At 31.1% G+C, this 23214-nt stretch overlaps 2 protein-coding genes across 5 annotated transcripts in view; both read left to right on the forward strand.

Annotated features, from left to right (window-relative positions):
* Positions 1–23214, forward strand: part of LOC143225510 (diacylglycerol O-acyltransferase 1-like) — a 73529-nt gene that overhangs the window by 19671 nt on the left and 30644 nt on the right. For all 4 annotated transcript variants that reach the window (XM_076455098.1, XM_076455090.1, XM_076455105.1 and 1 more), the window contains exons 5-8: positions 8022–8071; positions 11358–11460; positions 15027–15170; positions 18250–18327. In XM_076455098.1, coding sequence (XP_076311213.1) covers positions 8022–8071; positions 11358–11460; positions 15027–15170; positions 18250–18327 — 375 coding nt within the window. The remainder of the gene's footprint in view (positions 1–8021; positions 8072–11357; positions 11461–15026; positions 15171–18249; positions 18328–23214) is intronic.
* On the forward strand, positions 863–4728 carry LOC143225530 (SCAN domain-containing protein 3-like). Its single transcript, XM_076455160.1, has 3 exons — positions 863–878; positions 1493–1573; positions 2621–4728. The coding sequence occupies exon 3, from the start codon at positions 2643–2645 to the stop codon at positions 3411–3413; it is 771 nt and encodes a 256-aa protein (XP_076311275.1). The 5' UTR covers positions 863–878; positions 1493–1573; positions 2621–2642; the 3' UTR covers positions 3414–4728.

Here is a 23214-nt window from a genome sequence, read left to right on the forward strand (position 1 = left end):
CTTCCTAATGGCACAGTGGTATGTCTGTGGACTTATACTGCTAGGAACCAGGTTTCGATATCCATGGTGGATAGAGAACAGATAACCCCTTGTGTATCTTTGTGCTTAATAACAGACATGTCATTTAATACCATAACTATATGAGCTGAGTGGAATCCATCCATCTTATTACCACCAATATATATCAATGAGAGTAATTAACCTATAACTTTTGGTAATGTACACACATTGTTAGAAATGTTGGAGTTTATTAATAAACATTACAAGGCTCTCATGCACAAAACTTCACACTTTCAAATTAAGTATTAAGATTTTTAAATTAGGATTTGCTCATGAATTTTTTCTTTCATAATGTCAACTATCAAAAGATTTTAAGATTAAAAATACTTTTCTTTATATGGAAATTGTGAAGTTTATTTTATGTAATCTCTGTATGACAATTGTTGATCATCAGATGTTTTTTTTGATACAACATTATATTTCAGCTGTTATTTTTTCAACCTTAACTCTATATGGTGTTGGTCAATTTGACCAACCTCGTAACCATTATAAAAAGTAGGAAATAAATCTAAGTTACTCTTTTTTTTGTTCTAGAATAGCTGCACATTGTAACAGAAAACCACAAATATTTATTTTAAATAGCTTAAACCTCATATAGTATACATCTTTAATTGAGCTTTTAACTGTATCTGACTAAAAATATCAAGAATATTTTTTCAATATCTTACATATTAAATTTCTGTTTTTACATTGTAGTCACTTTTACAATAAGAAATAGTGAAGATAAAAAAAAAACGTTGTAATTAAATATCAAACATTTGTTTTTTCAGTTTCTTAACCTTCTACTATAACATTATACTGGATTCTCCAGGCTGTCAGTAAGTAACCAAAGTATAACAAAAATGAAGTTTAAAAAGTGCAAAATAAAATGTATATAATTTTTAGTATTGATAGGAAAGATTTAAAGGTCCAGCATGGCCAGGTGGTTAAGGCACTCAACTCGTAATGTGAGGGTTACGGGTTCGAATTCCTGTTACACCAAACATGCTTGCCCTTTCAGTCATGGGGGCATTATAATGTGATGGTCAATCTCACTATTAATTGGTAAAAGAATTTCCCAAGAGTTGGCAGTGGGTGGTGATGACTAGCTGCCTTTCTTCTAGTCTAACACTGTTAAATTAGGGACTGCTATTGCAGATAACCCATGTGTAGCTTTGCCAAACATTCAAACAAACTATTTTAAAACACTTATGGTCAGAGTTTATGCTTTTCACCTTTCACATTTAGTTTCTGTAATATTTTTATTGATAGGAGCTGACTTAGAAATTAAACAAAACAAAATGAATTGTACCTTTTTTTTCAGTATGGACAACAAAGTTTCAAAGTTTATCTCTTGAGAATTTATTCTAATCATTTTTCACCTATTTTGTATGTTAGCAGCTGAAATAGAAACCTGCCAAATATAAAGCAATGACTGATCATTTCTCTTTAGGTGTTTCTGTACTTCAGGGGTGGCCAACCTATGGCGCATTGCACGATTACAAGTGGCGCACTATACCTCAGAGATAAGAATGTACGTTTGCGGGTATATGAGTGTGAGTCCATTTATTAGGAGTTTGAAGTTGATGTGTGTGTGTTTGTCATTTGTGTTTGTGTATGAAGACGTTTGGTGCAATGATTTATTATGTAATTCAGTATATATCTTTATATCAAGACATAATAGAAAGAAGAGAAAGAGAAACTTAGATACAGAAACAGCAACCTAAAACACATACGTGAATACACAAGAAGATATAGATACATTGAAACAAACATAAATTTAAGGGTCAGATTAACTGTACATTACAAACCGGATGTTAAATATTGTAACAAAAAGTGCAGCTCAGTAGAAGTATTTCATTTTTCGCATTGACGTGAGTAAAAGTTTTTCTCCTTACACATACGCACGTATACATAAATGAAAACATATTCATAATAAGCAAGTATTTATTCTTTTTTTAAATTGAATTGAGTTCATTCTTTTAAAATTAAATAGTAATTTTTGTATTAATATTGAAATTTTTATACAATATTTTGTAAAAGTTCAAATATCTGAAAATCTCAATGTTTTATACATCATTTGATGCAGTTTTTTTGCAGAATTTCACTCTGATTACGAATATATAAATTAAATCAAAAATTTGTTTTTCAGTTTTTTAATTTTTTAATTTTTTTAGTTATTATGACTTGGTGTAATAGAAGGCTGAAAGGACATGAAAGATTTCCTATAATCATTGTTAGAGAATAGTATCACAAAAAAGACTGCTTATAATCATTTTTATATAAATTTTCTAGATAAAAAGTAATAAATAATGTTTTTTTAATTTAATATGTTTAGTTTTTTCAAACATTTTGTATAAGTTCAAATGTTTGAAAACTAAAGTTTTATACATCATCTGTTGCAGTTTTTCAAGCTGATTATGAATATATAAATGAAATCTAAAAAAAATTTCAATACTCTCATGGATTAAACAGGATCAATGATCCTGTGGGATGTACTAGTAATAATAATAATAATATTAATAATAATAATAACAACAATAATAATAATAATAATAATTTTTTTTTTGATTTTTTTTAGTCCCATTACAGTGAAAAAGAACATGAGCAAAAGAAAAGCAGAAAGCGATAACAAACGTCAGTTTAATGAACTGTGGGAAAATGAGTTCTTATTTATTGCGAGTCCTTCAGGAAAACCAATGTGTATTGTTTGTGAAAGCACCCTCTCGGATAACAGAAGACATGATCTTAGCAGACACTATAAGAAACACCAAGTTGAAGTAAAAGAAAAACAAAAGTTAATGCCTGGCTCTGAGTTACATAAAGAATATGTGGTCAAGAAAAAAGAGAATATGAAAAAGAGGCGAAATCTCTTTGTAAAGAGAAGTTGTGAAAGTTTGGCAATGCTCGAAGCATCCTACGAAATCGCCTTTGTGTTGGCTAAAAAGCATATGCCTTTCTCTGACGGTGAATATATTGTTAAGCCCTGCCTCCAAAAATTTGCAAAATGTCTTGGTGATAAAAGTATTGAAAGAAAGGTAAACGAAATCACTCTTTCAAAGCAGACAATTACAAGACGCATTGAGGAACTTTCTCGTGATGTATTTGAGCAACTGAAGGAACGTGTCCATGCATGCTCTTTCTTTTCATTAGCTTTGGACGAATCTGCTGACATATGTGATGTAGCCCAGTTAAGTATTTTTATAAGAGGAATTGATGATAATTTTAACATATTTGAAGAACTTATTGGCCTTGAATCACTCCATGGAAAAACTAGAGGGTCAGACATATTTGAGAAAGTAAAGTCATGTTCAGAAAATCAGCATTTAAACTTTAGTAAACTCTTAAGTGTCTGTACCATCAATGATTGGTAGAGTTGCTGGAACTGTAGCCTTGCTCGAAAAGTTTTTAGGTTGTCCTCTTCTAAAATATCATTGCATAATACACCAAGAGTCTCTGTGTGTAAAAATTTGAATTTGCAGCATGTTATGATACCAGTTGCAAAATGTGTGAATAAAATTAGAGCTAAAAGATTAAATAGGAGAGAATTCAGAGAATATTGTGAAGTGTTAGATATGGAATATGGTGATCTTATCCTTCATTGTGAAGTGCGTTGGCTTTCTGGAGGACAAGTTCTCAGAAGATTTTGGAAACTGAAAAATATTGTACATGATTTTCTGGAAGAAAAAGAAGAGCTGCCTGAGGAAAGGGCCCTTTTGTGTAATGAAAAGTGGATGTTTGATTTAGCTTTTTTAGTTGATATCACCAGCCATCTCAATGGTGGATGTTTGATTTAGCTTTTTTAGTTGATATTACCAGCCATCTCAATGGTGGATGTTTGATTTAGCTTTTTTAGTTGATATTACCAGCCATCTCAATGACCTAAATTCAAAACTGCAGGGCAAGGACAAATTGTTTCCTACTTTAGTAAATGATATCAGTGCATTCAAAATGAAGTTAAAACTGTTCATCTCTCAGCTAGAAAACAAGGATTTGAGCCAATTTCCACATTTAAAGGAACAAAGTGAATGTGTTCAAGATAATACCAAATTTACAGAATACATTGAAAAAATCATACTACTACAAGAGGTCTTTGATAGTCGTTTTAGTGATTTTGCTAAAGAAGAAGATTGCATGCTTGCATTTATAAATCCATTTTCACTTACTGAACAAAACATTCTGAAGATGCCTAGTAATATACAGATGGAACTTATTGATCTAAAAGCAAATTCAGTACTGAAGAGTAAATTTAATGAACTTCCCTCACTCCCAAGTGAATCTGGAATGCTTAATTTTTGGCGATCATTACAATGTGAACATTTTCCAGAACTGAGAAAATTTGCCCAAAGTTATGCCTGTTGCTTCGGAACAACATACAGACGCGAGCAAGCATTTTCATCCATGAAAATGATCAAGAACAAACTGAGGTCGCAACTATCCAATTCAAGTCTGAAAAACTGTCTGTTGCTGTCAGTTACTAATTTAACTCCTAATATTACAGATTTGGTGAAAGCGAAGCAAAGTCAAAGTCTCATTAAACCTAGTTATGTTTATTTTTCCTCCATGTAAAATTATTTTTCATTAAAACTGCTAATTGTGTTGATAAATTTTTATTAGATATTCTTTCATAAATAACTAATGAAATATATCAATGCAAATGCAAAGTGTCAATAAAGTAAATAAAGTTTACCTTGTATTCATGTTGAATTCTTTTTACAACTTCTACATGTGTCCACACTCCACATTAACATATATATATATATATATATATATAACAAATTATTTAATGTATAACTGTCAAATATCTCCAAATTACCATACTTAAAGGATTGAAAGGCTGTTAAAGTTTGTGTGGCGCATCTGAATTAGAAGTGAAAAAAATTGGTGCATAGGAAACAAAAGGTTGGCCACCCCTGCTGTACTTTAAGTACTTTTGACACGGTGAATATCAAATAATATTTTGCTACATACTTCCCAGAACTTTTCCTGTCTTAAAAACACAGCAGGGTAGGACTTACCAGCTTGTTGGCATTATAATGGTTTCAATGAGATTTGTCTAAAGTAGTATAAAATGTTTATGCTGTGGCTCTGTAGAAATTTTGGGCAAATCCTATAAAATTGGTAGGTATTTCAATATTTGTTATCCTTTTAACATCATCAGAAAGTGAACTTTTTTTGCAGATTATCTTTGAATATCAGCTCCAGGAAGAGAGTAGTGTAGGACTTATAAACTTGTTTACAGTACAGTGGTTGCAATAATAATTGTATACAGTATTTTATATAGGTGAGAGAAAATATTTATGATATGGCTGTGTACAAAACTTTATCCAATCCATTAAACTTTGTAAGGTATTTGAATGTTAATCCACCTGGATGGTTAAGATTTAGTGTTGGCAAAGGTGAAGAAATGTGTAAATGCTTATGAATATCCTGTACCATGCTTACAAAGTAACCAGAAAATGTATAGTTTCCAGTATCTTGTAAAATTCATTTACATTTCGGCTATCCTACATTATGTAAGTATATAAATATTATTACTGTTTACAAATAAACTTATATTTTGGTTATATATATGTAAAAACGGCTTGTTTGGGTTGAGAAAATGTTTTGCGTAGAGGACTGAATTTCTGCAGACTTTTTTTTTTTTTTTTATCCTCATGGACCAGGTTTCTAGTTCTACACTCTTCTTTTTGGCATTGCATTGGCTCTTTGTATCTTTGGTCAAATTTTGGGTCATTTACCTACCTTTTTTATAGATTGGAGCTGGGATTCTATTTTTACATGGATAATTTGCTTCTCCTTACCCATTTTTTAAAGGACTCTCTTTTCTTTCTCACTTCTGCATTTTTTGTTTTAGCTTGTTACAAATTCAGAGTTTTTTATTTTGCTTGCCCTACATTTGATGTAGCTGGGTGTGTTTTTCTGCTCTCATTGTGTATGTGTGATGGAAGGTAACTGCCTCCAAAATATTGTGCACCCCTTCTACATCCTGTAAACAATGTTATTTTGCTTTTGTGAAACGCTTCTTTCTTTGTACCACTTATTTATATCAGTTGTAATAACATGTATCTCTCCCAGTGGAGATTGCAGGACTGGTGGAGTCTTTACTGGAATCCACTGTCTTCTGTTATACACTTCCCTTCTTCTTTTGTTGAGAACATTTCTTAAAAGCTTCATGATGCCTAGAACTTGGTGGCCATTCCTCTGCTACCTTTTTGTGAATCACTGTCTTTTCACTGAAGCTTTTCTGTTGGACTGGAGAGCATATCTGAATGACTACATGTCTTTGGGTGTTTGTTCTTTCTACATCAACACTCTTGACCTTCTTGCCATCCATTAGGCATTTTCCCTTTTTCTCTTTCTTGTGTTTTCATGGACAGGTTGGTCATGGTACACTGAAAATTCACAATTGTTTTCTTTGTCAACTGTTATGGTACCCATTCTAAGAGCTCTTTGCTTCTGTGCTTGGACTTGCTATTTTTGATTTATTCCCATTAAGTTCATCTCATGATTTGCCATGTGTCTGGGAAATGAACTAGGTAGCTGATTGTTGTTTTTTGCTGAACAGATTCTAACCATAGAGTAGTCTCTCCACCCTCAATTTCATTTTATATTGGATTTGTTTCAAATTGGCATACCCTTCATCAATGCCTTTGCTACTCTTAACACCAAACTTCTTTTTTGGGTTCTGTTTCTTTATCCTTCAATCCTAGCAGCTGATGCTGTCAGCCAGAACTAGGCTTATCTTTTTCTCCTCCCATATGTTTTAACTTGGTAGTTGACTCTCCTTGTTGGGTCATATTGATGATGGCTCTTCTTGGCTCAGTAAGGACTTGGGTGCAGGTGCTTGTTCAGTCATGATAAAATTTTATTCATCCCACGATACTTGAAACTCTTTTGACTTTCTTTTTGTTTTCTTCCAAGTGAAAAGTATACTTGGCCAAGATGAGATGCTGTCTTATATAGATGTGCATGTATTTAGCCCTTGACTACAAATTATAACTCAAATACAGATGTTTAGTCTAAATAGTTAAAATGTCATAACATTGTACATTTATCTATACATTTTTTTGGCATTTTTGGTTAACATCACAGAAGATACAATGATGCAGTGCACGTACACTCATGTCACACTTTTGCAGAATGTAACACTGACCATTGCAAAGTCACCTGTCTTTTATTGGACAAGGATTTTGTAAAATGCAGTGATATTTTAATTATTATGCATTATGCATTATTACTATTAACAAATAAGTTTTTAAACTTATCTATCTTAAAACATAGAACAGTAAACAAAGTAAATCAAATGATTATCTCTTCTAAGTTTGACCTTTGCACTTGGATGTTGCTTGTTATAGGTTACTAAGCTCATAAGTAATATCTCAGCAAGCAGAAAATATTGGTAATTTGAGCTCCTAATTCATACGAAACAATAGACTTTATTTTTTGACATCACATACATCTAATTTCAACCAATGTTGCATTCAACATACCATGTGACACACACAAAATTTTTAAGTATTTTTTTTATATATTTACTTTTAAATTAAGAACTTAAATAATATATAATGTTATCATTTCTACAGTTTTATACCAAACTTAATGACATAAATTTGTAAAATAGTTGTTCAGTAAAATTTTGAATGTGAACAGTAAACTCAATGACATGGCCTTTGATCTGTGTGGAAAAGGTTAAAGTTCTGCATTTTAACTCTGCTGCTTAAAAAGTAGTTACTCACATGGGTCAACTGAGGAATTGCTTTATTTGACAGGTTCTAAGGATTGTTAGCTGGTACAACAGTTTAACAAAGTGTGTTCAATATGACTTGTGTGCTATGGAGTCAAGTCTGAGGAAGCTGGAGTGTATCTTTAAAACCAAAAATAGATTAAATAATTAGTGCTGTTGAAGAAATTACAAGTTATGTTTTACTATTGTTCATCATCAAGTTAAGTGTAACTTGTTTATTCTTTTCATTTTACAGGCCTTCATGTATTCATCCTGATTGGGTTTGTACTAGAAAAAGTGATGGAAGTAAGATTTTTTTCGAATTGTTATGTGGAATAAATATGCATGTAATATATAGCCTGTTTACCTGTTTGTCTTTTTATATGTATGCACTGTCAGTAAGTCCAAGTCACTTAACCTTTAAGATGTATAGTTTAAGTACAGATATATAAATGTGTTAAATTTACGGTAAAAGCTCTAAATTACAGACTATTCTGGACCAAGAGATGTTTGTAAAATCAAATATTACTTGAAGTTGAAATTTCCCCCATAGGTATTAAACTGGATCGTTGTTGCATAGTATTTTAAGCATGAAAACTTAATAGTAGGACATTATGCTTCTTATGATTTATTTAAATGTACAAATATTAGTACTGAAATCTTTATAACTTAGGTAGTCTACTCTCTTAATGCTTTTCTGGAGAAGTTCTATTTGAAGAAAACATGTATATCAGCCTGTCTACAAGCTGTCTGTTTCATTATATAAACATATTTTCAAGAAATTTGAAGTGCATCATCCCATCTGTAGAACAGCAATTTTTCTGCTCAGTAAACTTTATAAATTGTGCAATATATTTTGTGGCTTCTCCTCGGGTAATTTATTTTTCTACCATATATTCTTCAGAGTGAATGCCTGTAAGCTTAGCTGTGGGATTCATTACACATACTAATATTTCTGTATGTGTAAACCCTTGAGAATCACAGTGTTTAAGTCAGTGCTCGTCCATTATTCATTTTCTCTCTCTCTTGAAGCTCAGCAGTAGAGTTTAATTTTGAAAAAGCTTTGACAACATCCAGCATAATATCAGTACCCCTTCATGGACATTCCTCATCACCTGATAACACTTCCTCTAACATGACATTAGGCCATGGTATTCTTCAGACATGTCACACTGTTATGTTCCTCACATCATTTCAAGAACATTAAAATTATAAATGGCATCTTGAATGGTATATACTTTTTGTAAGTTATTATGAGTACTGTCATAATTCACTACTTTATGTAGAAAATAACATCAATACAAAACATTCTATGTTTTAAACTACACATTAGTTCACAGGTAAATTTCACTGCACAACAATTTTTTTTTAAAGTTTTGCTTCCTGAAAAGATTTTGCTGATTGTTACAGGTACCAAATATAGTTTTGGTTTTGCTTCATTACATAGGAACACTGAGAAATATACAGTTAACGTATTTAATTGCGTTTATGCTTCTAATGTGCTATTAAGTTCAACATAATTAAAAAGTGTTTTGCTCCTGATTTTCATTTGTATTCAATGTCCGGTGCATCATGTTGTAGTGTCCAACAGTATTCAGCAAGCATTGATGGATTCCAGTTGCTCTGATATCGTTTTTCCATTGTAGCAAAACTGAAGATTTCGATGAAACGGTACGTGATGGGCAAATTTGGATGTGATTTTCATGATCAGCAGCCAAAAATCTATAAGGAACACCCAACAGTGTTCAAGAAGCAAAAACTTTGTTGTGCAATGTTACCAGTGTTACTTTAGCAGGCAGATAGGTGGTAAAAATATTCCAAGAAAGAAGTTCAAAAGTATAAAGATAGGCTCAACAGTTGTCCAGTAAAAGAACTGCTGAACTTTCCTGTGGTGTGACAAGTTTTCTTGAAATGATTTCTGACTTCATATACAAAGTTTTAGTGAAACCTATCTTTGAAAATGTACTTATCAATCCCTGCATTAGTTTATGCTTTGTAAATAACAAGCAAATTAGAAACATTTTTATAGCTTTTGGGCAATTATATTTGTTAATCGCAAGTGATTTCATCTTATGTGGTCTGCGACATTTGTATGAGTAAAATCCGCTAACCAGTCTTTCACTCATTTGCAAATCACCATTCATGTACCATTAGCTAAAGTGTTTTTCTGGCAGGCAATGTCAAAACAAGGGGTTGTTCCTTTCTTTTTGAACAATATTGGTTCAATACATTATTCATGGAAGAGAGTTCATTGTCTCCTCATAATTCCAAATACAGAGTGGTCCCGTCCAGGGTCCTTGGTTGAGCACAGTTTGTTCTATCCTCATCTCTCCCATTATTTTGAAGACTAGAGGAATTTAAGTTGCCTACACAGAATGATGATGAGTGTTTATAATTCCAGACTGGATGAGTTCTGTTTCCTCAGGTTGAGTAAAGCTTGGGGTGTTGCCTTTTGGACTTCTTCAAATTGATATGAAAGTTTGTCCACTTCTGTGTTGCTTATCTTCTTGTTTTGATTCTGGTGGCTCAAAATGCATCTCTCTTAGGCTACAAAGTTGGATGTACTCATAACTTTATATATATACGGATTAGTGTTGAATATAAGAACCATGACCCTATAATTCCAACCCCAAGTAGTAGAATCTCAGCTGTTTGGTTGAGGCATGGGCAGTAATTATTAAAAATCGGATTAAGTTCCACCACCAGTACATGAATTAAGTTGTAGGTGAAGAGTATACCTATTCTAGATGTAGTGTGATTCCCCCATGATCTATGCAGATGCTTTCTGTATGGATAATGCCCTCATTGGCCTCTCCACCTTCTCAATGTGAGAGGAAGAAAGTATGTTTTGTAAGTTAATATGTTTTTAAAAATATATTTCCTATAGTATTTGCACACTGCCATCCTTCTTTCTGACTAAGAGCAAGTGTTAAAGACTGTGATTGAGTCAGTCTCAAAAAAGTTATAATATAATAATACTGTATATTATATACAGTTCCAGGATAGAGAGTGCATTGATGTAGATGGAGAGTATTATAAAACATATGTCACCAAGAACAATTAAATGGGGTATAAAAGACTGCAGAAAATGTGAAAAGATCAGACTTAATGTTTAGGTGTGAGAAGAGTGGCAGTAGAGTAGTAGATGTGAGAAGAAAGAAGCACTGGCAGTAGAGTAGTAGATGTAAGTGTGAGGATAGGTAAGTATTGTTGGAAACACATTTTTGATTTAAAAAAAAAAATATTTATCTTTGGGATTAGTCAAAGAAATTTCATAACATTGAGATAATGTTGAGATCTGGAAATTTGAGCTTTTATTCTGTATGTAGTTATTCCATAGTGCTAACTTTTGATTGTCTTTATTATGATCTTGTTATATTTAAACTATTTTGCTGAATTGTTCTAAAGTTTTATGAAATGTTTGTGATATTCATAGCTTAAGAATTATTACTGTTTAATTTTGTTTAAGAATTGTTATACTTAGGTTTTAAGTTGGGAAGTCGTTTGTCTGATGAATGTTTACTTAGCATTTCTATGCCTATTCACTCAATAATCATTTTTATGTATATAATTGTTTTTTTTTATATAACAGAATGTATGGGAAGAGAGTCAAGGAAGACTTTTCATAGCGATCAACTTAGCATTGGTTGTATTGATTCCTCCCCTTGTGATTCATTCAACAGAGTGCAATCCAAGTTAGTTTTTACTTGCATAAAATTAAAATCATGCACATCAACTGAAACATTCTTTATTGACACCACCATTGATTCTCTCTCTAACTGAGTGATTAAATTATAGGTCTGTGAAACTTTCTGCAGGCACTGTAACAAAAACTGCACATAACTGTCAAAGTAGATGAGCACAGGTAGCTTGCTATGTGGAACATTAGTTTTTTTATAATTGCAATTTAAAATGCAGAAATGTCTTTATGATAACATATAATAATGTATATAATTTTTTGTATGTGATAGTTTTTATTAATCTGTTGACTGCCAAGTATTTCAGCTATTATGGCAGCTCCTATGCCGGATTTTTCATTTTGTAACTTTTTCGTGATGCATTTTGGATCAAAAGTAAAACAATTTGTGAGTAGGTGAAATGCATGTATTGTGCTGACATCTAGCGTTGAAGTTAGGTATTATTGAGAAGGAATTAACTCGTCCGTGGCACTATGTTATCGATCGGCTTGGATGAGTTATCTCGTCTACGGCACTGAACAGGTTAATGTGGCATATGTAAAATAAAACTTATATATTGTGTTAAAAGTAGTTTTAGAATACCATCTGGTTCTTATTTTTAAGGCTTACCAAATGCTGTTTGAGGTTTTCTAATTTTATTGAATGACATTTCTGGATAGGTTTTAGAAAAACTAGAAACTGTATGTGATTATGCTTCATATATATAACTTTTATTGAGTTATGTAGCATCATACTATTATGGTGTTTCGTATACTTAAATTGTTAGATCTCAAACATCTTGTTACATAATACCAGTATTATAACTTTTTTTTTTTTTACATAAATTCTTAGCTCTCAACAGTTTGGTTATAAAATATCATTATAATGTTTTGTATTCTTAAACTCTCAGCTCTCAAACATTTATTTATAAAGTACAATTATGATGTGCTGTATGCTTAAATTCTTAGATTTCAAACACTTTGTTACAGAGTACCATTATGACATTTTTTATGCATAAATTATTAGCTCTCAGCAATGGTGTTTTGTATACTTAAATCCTTGGCTGTTAAAAACCTGGTTATGAAGCACCATGATGTTGTTTTGTGTCCATAAATCTTTAATTCCCAAACTTTTGGTTAACATATGAAGGTGATAACAAACTTAATTTCCTGTTATTAAGTTTGTAATCACTTTTAAGTAAAGTAGTTATAAGTTCTGACTTGTAATTACTTCTTTATGATGATTGGTATCTTTTATGATTATATCTACTTCATCATAAATAGCCCCATAGTGGGACAGAAGAAGTCTGTGGACTTATAATGTTGGAAACCAGGTTTCTGTACTCATGATCAGCACAGCACAGATAGCCTGTTGTGTAGCTTTGAGCTTTTCTACAAACAAACATTGTAATTATACCCCTAAGTTCACTAGAAACCATTATAATCTTTTGCCTTGTTATTACCAACAGGAGGATGGGGCAACCTCCTTGCAGAGTAACTCCACTAAAGCACTTGAAAAACTCCATTCTTTTCCTCAACATCAAGAATTGTCTGGAATTTGGGGATAATAAGCTTCATATTTGATCAAAATATATTGTTTTTTTTCTGATTTGTAAAAAATCTGTATGTGATAGGAAAAATTAATACTATTTTCAAAGTCTGTTTAGGTGAATTATGGAAATGGAATTGACATAACTTTTGTAATTATTATCATTTACCAATCTAATGGATTTGTAACATCCTCAGACTAATGACCTTGATTACACACTTACTTTTCCTGATATTGTCCTTTCTTTTGTTATATTACGTTTTCATGAAAGACAATACAGTTATTCTAACATAACTAATGTTAGACTTTTTCAGACCTCCACTATACGTGGATGTGGCTTCCAAGACCACGTTCATGCAGAGCAAACTGAACAGTCCACAAGATTTTACATTATGTGGTCATATAAATTACTGTGGTTTCTGTTTACTCAGCCATTTTTCTCATTAAAGTAACTGTTAATTTTGAGGTATAACTGAAAACTTCTGAACTATTGGTTTGTGAATCTTTGTAATTTTATTTTTATTTATTTATTATCTTGTTAATGATACCAGAGAATATGTGTCTTTAATAATGAATAAGGATTTTTTTGGTTGGTGGTTGTCTTTATAAGTGTATCATCTTTTTATATGTATAGCCCTCACTTTGAGGATGAGGGCTTTGCTCTTCCATAGAGAAATGTTTTCTCCTTTGATTCTACGTTTAACAGTCTTACTGTATCGATATTTATTTTTTCAAACCATGAGTCTTGAGTGGTAATACTGCACATTTGTACGATTGAGATCTGTGTCACAGATGTTGTGCTTGACACAATGATTTGCATTAGCATCAGTTCAGTTCTGTAGTATGCTTTACAAATCAGTCAAATAAAGTATAGTTAATTCTGTTTTCTCATGTATGTGTTACTGTTTTCTTATGCTTTGATATTTATCAAGTAACCAGATTTTTACAGCTAGGTAAAGTTATCAAAAATGATGTATTGCACAGAATGAGAACAGTTTTTGGACTTTAAGTGCTATGTTAATGATATGAAGTATTATTGCAGTGTTCTTATATGTCTATGAACAGAAGAATGAACTTGCATGCTATAAATGATGCATAAGGGAAGCTGCAAATGTTTTACTTTGAAGTGAAAATCTCATCTAAATTATGCTTTTTAATGTTATATAATGATCAAGTCATACTGAAATAATTATTTTCAGTGAATCTGTGCATGCATGTTGGGAAATAGAAACCTTAAAGAAAAATTAAAGGGTTAACATGTTAGATTCCAACTATAATGTCAGTGAAATGATGGACAGGGTTCAACCATTGGTGGTTATTAAAATATTTGATACATCTCCTCAACCTTATTATTTTCAGTGTGTGAAATACTTAGATCAAAGTTTTCTTTATTTTGTACTATTTTTAGAATCCAAATATATAAAGTTAAGAGAACTATGCTGATTAGTTCTTTTTGTTTATACCTAGTTATTAATTTATAGACTATGTAGCTGTTTTATCTTTATACACCCACAATTGACTACATTTGTTTTAAACAAATCATGAGATATCGATATATGTTTACTGTTTGTAAAGAGTTATGCCCTTTGTTTTTATTAACTTTTCACACCCTGCTGGAACATCTAAGTCTATAAGGGTTATAAGAAAACTGGAATGGAATAAGAAGAATGTACTTTTAAAACTGAATTCAAAAAAGAAAAGCTTTTTACCCCTTTTCATTATAATGTTACTCTATGTTACTTGTCATAATTTTATCTTGTGTCTCATCAAAGATCAAGTGCTCAAACATTTTATTCATGAATAATATTAAAGAAAATTTGAATAAAACCATAGAGTCTTCCAGTTTGGTGGAAGTTGTTATAAAGTGTAAAGAAAGTCATATTTCTGTTACATACGTGGTAATATCCTAAATTGTTCCCTTTTTAAAAGAAAGCAGAATATGATATAAAGGGATTTATCTTGCTCAGTTTCACATAAAAGGATTAAATGTATCTTGTGGAATAGTTTTTTTTATTTGTTACTTAATTTTTTTATAGTTGGATCCTCACTAGCTTTAGGTTCTACAAGTATTGTTTTTTTGAAATTGGTTTCCTATCACATGGTTAATTTCTGGTGTCGACAGAAAAAGCTTCAGGCTCTAAACCACCGAAATCGTCGAAGGGGCTCTCTTGTTTCTTCAAGTAAGTACATTGTTAGCACTTTTAATCAGTAGCTACAAATAAATATAAGGCATTTTGGACAAAGGTGATAATGACCTAGAGGGAGCTCTAAAAGTTAGTTTTCCTACATTTTGATTTTTCCTATGTTGGTAAGAATTAATTTATGCCACAAAATGCATTATTCGTTTTTTTAATCTGTTTGAATAGTATTAAATTTACATCATAAAATTTATCATTCATTCCTTAATCTATTTGGCTAATATTAAATTTACAGCACAAATCTTATTTCTTTTTTTAACCTGTGTGGCATGCTTATATGTTGCTCACTATACCTAAATATTAAAAACAGAAAATTAAAAATTAAAAAAATTACACTTCTGTGAGGGGCAATGAACTTTTATCACCACTTTCCACTAAATGTTTTAAGACAATTTCAAATTTCTTAAAAAACAACTGTGCTTCATGTAATGTAGGACTTCTAAAGAAATTTGTCTGGAGAAGGATGTATTTTGTAGAATCTTTTGTGACATTTGTAAGAGAAAATATGCTGATAAAAGTGAGAGAACATGGCTGTGCTGCAATAATAGGTTGAGTTGATAAGATTGCAGTTGTAACACATTTTAATGTGTATAGATTGACTGAATGTTGTCACCATGTGAGTATTGAAATAAATGAAAATGCTAAGGTTTTCTGAACAGAAAGTACAAAAAAAAAACTTCTCATTAGGTCTGAGAAACCTTCAACCAATAGGGATAAATTACTTTGTTCCTTTACATGTATATGGGCATTTAATACCTTCTGTTTTATTTTTTCCAAAGAGTGTCTGTGTATAAGTACATATACAGTTTACTTTACTTCTGTATAAAGAGTGTTTATGAATGAGTACATATACAGCTTACTTTACTTCTGTATAAAGAGTGTTTATGAATGAGTGCATATACAGTTTAGTTTACCTCTGTATAAACAGTGTGTATGTATGAGTACATATACAACTTTACTTCTGTATAAACAGTGTGTATGTATAAGTACATATACAACTTACTTTACTTCTGTAAAAACAGTGTGTATGTATAAGTACATATACAACTTACTTTACTTCTGTACAAACAGTGTGTATGTATAAGTACATATATAGTTTACTTTACTTCTGTATAAACAGTGTGTATGTATGAGTACATATACAACTTACTTTACTTCTGTACAAACAGTGTGTATGTATAAGTACATATATAGTTTACTTTACTTCTGTATAAACAGTGTGTATGTATGAGTACATATACAACTTACTTTACCTCTGTATAAATAGTGTGTATGTATGAGTACATATACAACTTACTTTACTTCTGTATAAACAGTGTGTATGTATAAGTACATATACAGTTTACTTTACTTCTGTATAAACAGTGTGTATGTATAAGTACATATACAACTTACTTTACTTCTGTATAAACAGTGTGTATGTATAAGTACATATACAACTTACTTTACTTCTGTATAAACAGTGTGTGTGTATAAGTACATATACAACTTACTTTACTTCTGTATAAACAGTATGTATGAATAAGTACATATACAACTTTACTTCTGTATAAACAGTGTGTATGTATAAGTACATATACAGCTTACTTTACTTCTGTATAAACAGTGTTTATGAATGAGTACATATACAACTTCTGTATAAACAGTGTGTATGTATGAATACAAGTACAGCTTGCTTTACTCTATATTTATCACAAATAAATTTTCATGACTTTTGATCTGTTAAATGTTTTCTCCACAGTATTTATATTATTGTCATATAATTCTTATTGTAACCTTTTATTGTTGATAAAATGTTTAAATGTCGGATGTATGCAAGATCATATTGCTATTATTTTTAATTAAATCAGCTCTTTATTTAGTTAAGACTGGGCTTGGTAGGACCTCTACCTCTCAATAAACCCATAAGGGGAAATTTTATATTTTTATGTTATATTTGTATTGATTTGTTTATATTATTAGAAGTGTAGTCTGTGTTATTTTCATATTTACCATGATTATGAAAACTGGTTATTGACTTGAACCTTCTTTCTTATGTTTTTGTCAAATTTCTTGTAACCAAATTACAGGATCTACATCAACACTGTATTGAAAAGGTTTGCTTGGACTCAATAAAACTAATTAGCTATGCAATTAAATTATATCATTTATTATGTCATGCCAACTCAGTAAGAAACCAGAGACATTTATACGGTCAGTACACTGCAGGAGAAGTGAGGGTGAAGATGTAATTGAAATGTTCTGGCCATTTATTTCATGTCAAAATAATGAAGTGTGGTTTAGCTCTAGTGATTTCCTTTTCTTATCCTTCTCTTGAGTCTTAGCTTCTATGTTATTGTACTTAAGCCATTCTTTATTTATAAAGTTGGTTAATTATGTTAAAACAAAGAACAAGATTATTTGCATTATAGACTATTTATAAAAAGTACCTTAAGTAAATGTTAGTTGCCTGGAGAGAAAAAAATACAGTCAAAATAATTATGATTTTGAAACAAACTGCTTTATAAAGATATGAGACATACAGTGATTCTGATTTTCAGTTTGGTTGTGTATTAAATGGGCTAAAAATTAGGAGGCTTGTGGAAAATTATTTCATAACATCGTATATTGTGTTGTGGAATAGAATGACCTTGTCCACAAATGTTGTTACAAAACAGCTCACACAGTAATACATTGAACAAAGTGTTAAACACAAATAATAGTGTATATGATGTACATTAATGTCTAAACTTTGACATAAGTTTGATAGTACTGAATTTCTTGAACAAATATTTTAATTTTCACTCCTAAAAAGTTTCTGGTGATAATGTATCTTATTTCTTGCTATAGTATATTTTTAAAATTTTTTTGAAGGAAGAGAATTTTTGTGCAAGTAGGAATTCTTGTGAAAGAGAGATACCATAAAATGCTGGCTTGTGTTATTTATTATCATTCACACAAGCTTGGGACTGAAACATATTCATGAATAATATTAATTCATGGTAACACGTTTTATATTAACTTGTAATACGATTTTATGTCTTTAAACAAAAGTAACATCTTTAAATTTTTCATTTTTCAGTAAAACTTGAGAAAACCAGTCATGATGAAAACATTTCTTCTCAGTTGGTTAATTATCCAGACAATCTTCACTTGGCTGGTAGGTTATGTGGATTGGTTTAAATAGTACCTGTAACATAGTTGTAATGGTACCATTATGATTGTGTGTGTGTTTAAATATAATAGCTGTAAAATAGTTTTAATAGTATAATTCGGACTGTGTGTGTATGTAAATAATGGTTGTGACATAGTTTTAATAGTACCATTCTGACTGTTTGTATATTTAAATAGCAGTTGTGGCATAGTTTGAATAGTACCATTCTGACTGTGTGTGTATTTAAATAATAGTTGTAATATAATTTTATTGTTATCAATATGACTGTTTGTTGGGGTTAGCCTTGACCCAGTGATAAGCCTGTTGCATTGTGGATTTGACAGCCCATGCTTTTCTTTCACATATTTAGAGACACAGGTGTCCTGTTAATAGTTATTTCAGTTATTTTCTTTGATCACTAGTGAGCAATTGGGTTTATGAAAGTGTAGTATTGTGCCTCTTAAACACTATCTCAATAAAACATGAACTGAATAAAGCAGTAATACAAATAAACTGTTCTAATAAATTATGAATGTATACCACTTTAAACCATTTCTATAAAGTTATAGTAATTTAAGCTTATATTTGGAAAAACATTTACCTTTTTCTGCAAAAGCAGGAGATTTGTGGAACTAATTTGCTGAAAGAAACTGAACTATTTATGACAAATGAAGTAAAAGAGGCATGACATAATGATAAGTCCAAACAAGTGAAATATAAAACATTTTATTTATCAAAGTAACAGAACAAACAAAAGAAATGGCAAAAATGTAGCTGAATAAATGAATTCTGATATGGTGCTTCCATCTGCTTACCACGAGATTAGCTATTGTTGTTCATTTATGCCCCCTATCTGCAAACTTTTTTTTTTTACACATGCTACAAGCTTTCTGCTCTTCTCCTCTATTGGAATCAAGTGATTCCAAGATGTTTCTTAGATAAATCAACATCTGTCATCTCTCCACCTGAAGGAGCATGATATATTCCATGATGCATGTAACTTGACCAAACTATCACTTCTCATTTGACAGTTTTCTTTAGAATTATCTTAACCATTTCAACACTGGGTTGGTCAAGTTGACTGATCAACTGACCTCTTTGTATTCATTTAATACTTCTAACTTTCAATATACTGTGTATATTGTTATAAAATTTGGCAGTCTTTCAGTTATCATTACAAGTCTTTCACATCAAAGCCTACTGTAAATTCAGGTTTGTAAATCATTTCTATAGAGTACATTACCTCCAGGTATTTTGTAATGAAGTATTTTTAATGAACTAAATAAAAGGTTTGTACAAGAATGTATTAAATAATTGTTTTGAACAGTCTGTAATTTGCATGTAAAAATTAAAAGTACTTTCCCTCATCTCAAATTTCCTTTGTGTAATTAATCCCTAAAACCTCTTAAATGCATTTAAAATTTTTCTCATTAAAAACTTCATTGTGTATCTGTTATTTCCTCTACCTTATTTCAAAACAACCAATCTCGTAACCACCAGAAAAAATAGAAATAAATCTAAATTACCAATTTTTACTTTCTAGAATGACTTCAGATTTAAACATGAAACTACATTCATTTGTACTAATTAGCTCTAAGTTAGTAACAGTAAGCATCTATTTACAAGTAAATTTTATTGTTTTATTCACCTTTGAAACATGTCTAATTAATATCTGTTCCATTAGAAGTTGTAAATCATTTGAGGAATGTGCACCTCATGTTACACTAACAAATTATATTACCCATGAACTACTATTAGCTGCTTGCATGTGTGTCTTGTGAAACATTTTTATTATAATATTATTATTATTTATTTTACCTAATCTAATCTTAACTAACCTAAAAGGATCCCTGTGTTTACATTTTAGTTTCTTTTATGATAATAAACATGAAAAACAACAAATAAAATACTTATTCAAGTTTGTTTTTTTTCTTGTTGTCAATTGTGGAAGAGAGTTAACCTTAATATTTTTATACTGATGATAGTAATGCACTTAATAATTTTTATTTAATTAAATAATGTGCCAAACAATATAGACTATTAACATGCATAAAGTAGACACATTTCCTTATCTCTCAAAATTGTTCTGACTTTCTAACTATGTGACAATAGTCATTACATATTCATCCAAGCTAATTATTAACTTTCTTATGGGAACAGTGTTGGCACTCTGAGTGAAATCAATTGGGTTGAGTTACTGTGATTGTGCTGATCAAGGAAGATGTCTGAAGTCACTGCTATACTCTTTTATAACTGTTTCAGCAACATGACTATGGTGGGTTATTAGAATATTGTCTTTGCAAACTCCTGTGTATCAGGATGGGAATGAAACATTGTAGGGTGGACATGACACTCAACAGGTATACTCTTAATATTATATATTCTTCTAACAAAATCAAAGGAAACAAAGATGCCACATATTTTACCATCTTTTTGAAATGAAGATGCCACATAGTTTACTATAAGAATGATCCCCATACAGTTACACTGGCTACACTGAGTTGCACTGTCAGTGCCAAGTACTTCTGACTATACTTTTGTTTTTAAATTACCAATACAGGAGAGGTTGAAACACAATTTCCAGCTTGTGCTTTAAGAATTATTGAAGCTGTACTATCTTTTTGTGGATTTGAGATCAGCACAAAGCTGTTTCTGTTATATCTTTTATACAATAAAATAGGAAATAGTCCTGACCATTGTTGAAGGAATCAGTCAGTTGGACCACATTCTGAAATTAAGTGCACTGTACAAGCAGTATCATTCTTTTCCTTTGGTTAGTCATTGAGAGAAGGTGGCCACACTTTCTTTTTTTTGGAAACTGTTTGTAGATTTTTATGAAGCCATTTTTGGACAGCATTAAAGAAAATGTTTTTGCTAATGATGCTTTTATTATATGAAAAGTAACTATCATACCCTTTTTAAAGTGAGAGAGATTTTTCTCTACACTCATATCACAGTGTAACCATGAACATGATATGACTGCAAAAATCTCTGCATTCATAGGACTTATGCATTCAACTGATGTATCATATGTTCAGTTTATTGTTCATTTATAGATAGGTATTGATGTTATACAAACATTGTGGAGTCTTGTAAGTGTCCAGTCACTATATACAGAGGTTGAGTACAGTATATTGAAACAATTTTGGAGTCTGAACACATCTTTATAGTGTTTGTCATCATGTTAGATAAAACTCTAACTAGCAACTGTGCATCATGAAAATAACTCTACAGCTTAGCTTATATTGCAAATGGCTCCATTGTAAACTTGTCGTATCCAAAGCATACCAATGTTAGCAGTTGATTACTGATGGGGAAAATGAAGTCTAATAATGCTAACACAGAACATTTTATTTACTGTGATTGAACATTTTGTAATACACTTATTCCATCTTCAGTGAAATCTGAAAATAGTATTACAAATATATTTTATTTACTAAAACTATTGTATCATTAATCACTAGTTAAATTACATATTAAGTAAAGTGGTACATGGAAACCTAAATCAAGTAAACAAACAGTAAAAAGATAAAGATATATATTGTGGAACAGTTGAGTTTTAAGTATATAAATTTAAAATAGTGTTTGATCTACAGAGGTTTGTATGTTCTAAGTAGGATGGTCTTTAACTTTGAGTATACATTTTGTAATATAGTGTGGAGTTCAAGGTCTGAAAGTCCTGTTGTAGTGACAGAGAAATCATTAATTTAAATATTGTGACTGACCTGTGGTTTTAGCATATGAATGAATTTACAAGTGGTTAGATTTAAGTAGTGAATGGTCAATTCTGTTAGTTACTCCTAAATATTCACAGACTCTACTTTTCAGGTGACATTTTGTTTTGCCAATGTATTTATAAGTATACACATAGTGACTATAAGTTCATGTACATTGGCAAAACAAAACAGCACTTAAAAATTATCTGTGAACACTTAGCAATACCTAAAAGACCTAACTGTCCACCACTTAAACCTACTCACTCATCCATTCATTTGCATACTGATGCTTCTTGATGTTTTTCATAACCTACTTATGTACAAAGAGGGCAGCTTATCTGTGCCCATTCAACAGTCCAATCCTACAGAAATCCTTAGGCACTGCATCTGGAGACTGGACTGATATGTTTTGAATATATTTCCTTCAACAGTCACTTGAGGAATGGGACAGTTGAATTTGAGGCATGACTGGAAGCTTTTACTTGGTACACTCATATTCTATTGGCCTGTTTTCCAGATGGAGATTCTTCTAGATTACATTTTTTATATTGTTGTCTAAAACATATGAATGACTTTTGCTATTGGTTATTGTCTCCATGAATATTCATTGTTGCAAGATGTCACATTTTGCTTACTACAACTGGGTCATCATTTGTTACAGGTCTCTTTCTGGATGGACCTGATGGACCAAATTAATCCATATTTCTATGTTTTCCAGTCAGTACCGATGAAAAACAGTTTGTCCCTGGAGAAGAAAGTGCTTGGGTTATAGGGTTTCTATTTCATTTTTGATAAAAACAAAAAATAATCCCATCTTCACAATTTTAAATCCATGATCAGAGCCTTTATCTCACATTGGAAAGGGTTGTTACACACCCTTCCACAAAAATGTTTTTTGTGACATCACACTACTTACAAGCTGCCATTTATTATCAAAGTGTGGTTCTGATATATCCTGTCTCAAATTTTCATCAACTATGGTTGCTATGTATGTGACTTTCCGATTTACATGTTTAAAATCATTTTAATATAATATATTAAAGTCTGTCAGTGTTGCTCATACAATAATGCCTGTAAGAAACTTAATTCACTCTATTTCTTAAGAACTGTTCATACCTGGAAATTCCCACTTATGTGACTAAATTTTGTATTTTTAGATGCATTTTACATACAAAAT

Source organism: Tachypleus tridentatus, chromosome 1 (assembly GCF_004210375.1).
Source record: "Tachypleus tridentatus isolate NWPU-2018 chromosome 1, ASM421037v1, whole genome shotgun sequence".
Classification (NCBI taxonomy): domain Eukaryota; kingdom Metazoa; phylum Arthropoda; class Merostomata; order Xiphosura; family Limulidae; genus Tachypleus; species Tachypleus tridentatus.

What these genes read in the sequence shown, in the direction of transcription:
- LOC143225530 (XM_076455160.1), top strand. Translation starts at nt 2,643, where the DNA reads ATGAGCAAAAGAAAAGCAGAAAGCGATAACAAACGTCAGTTTAATGAA.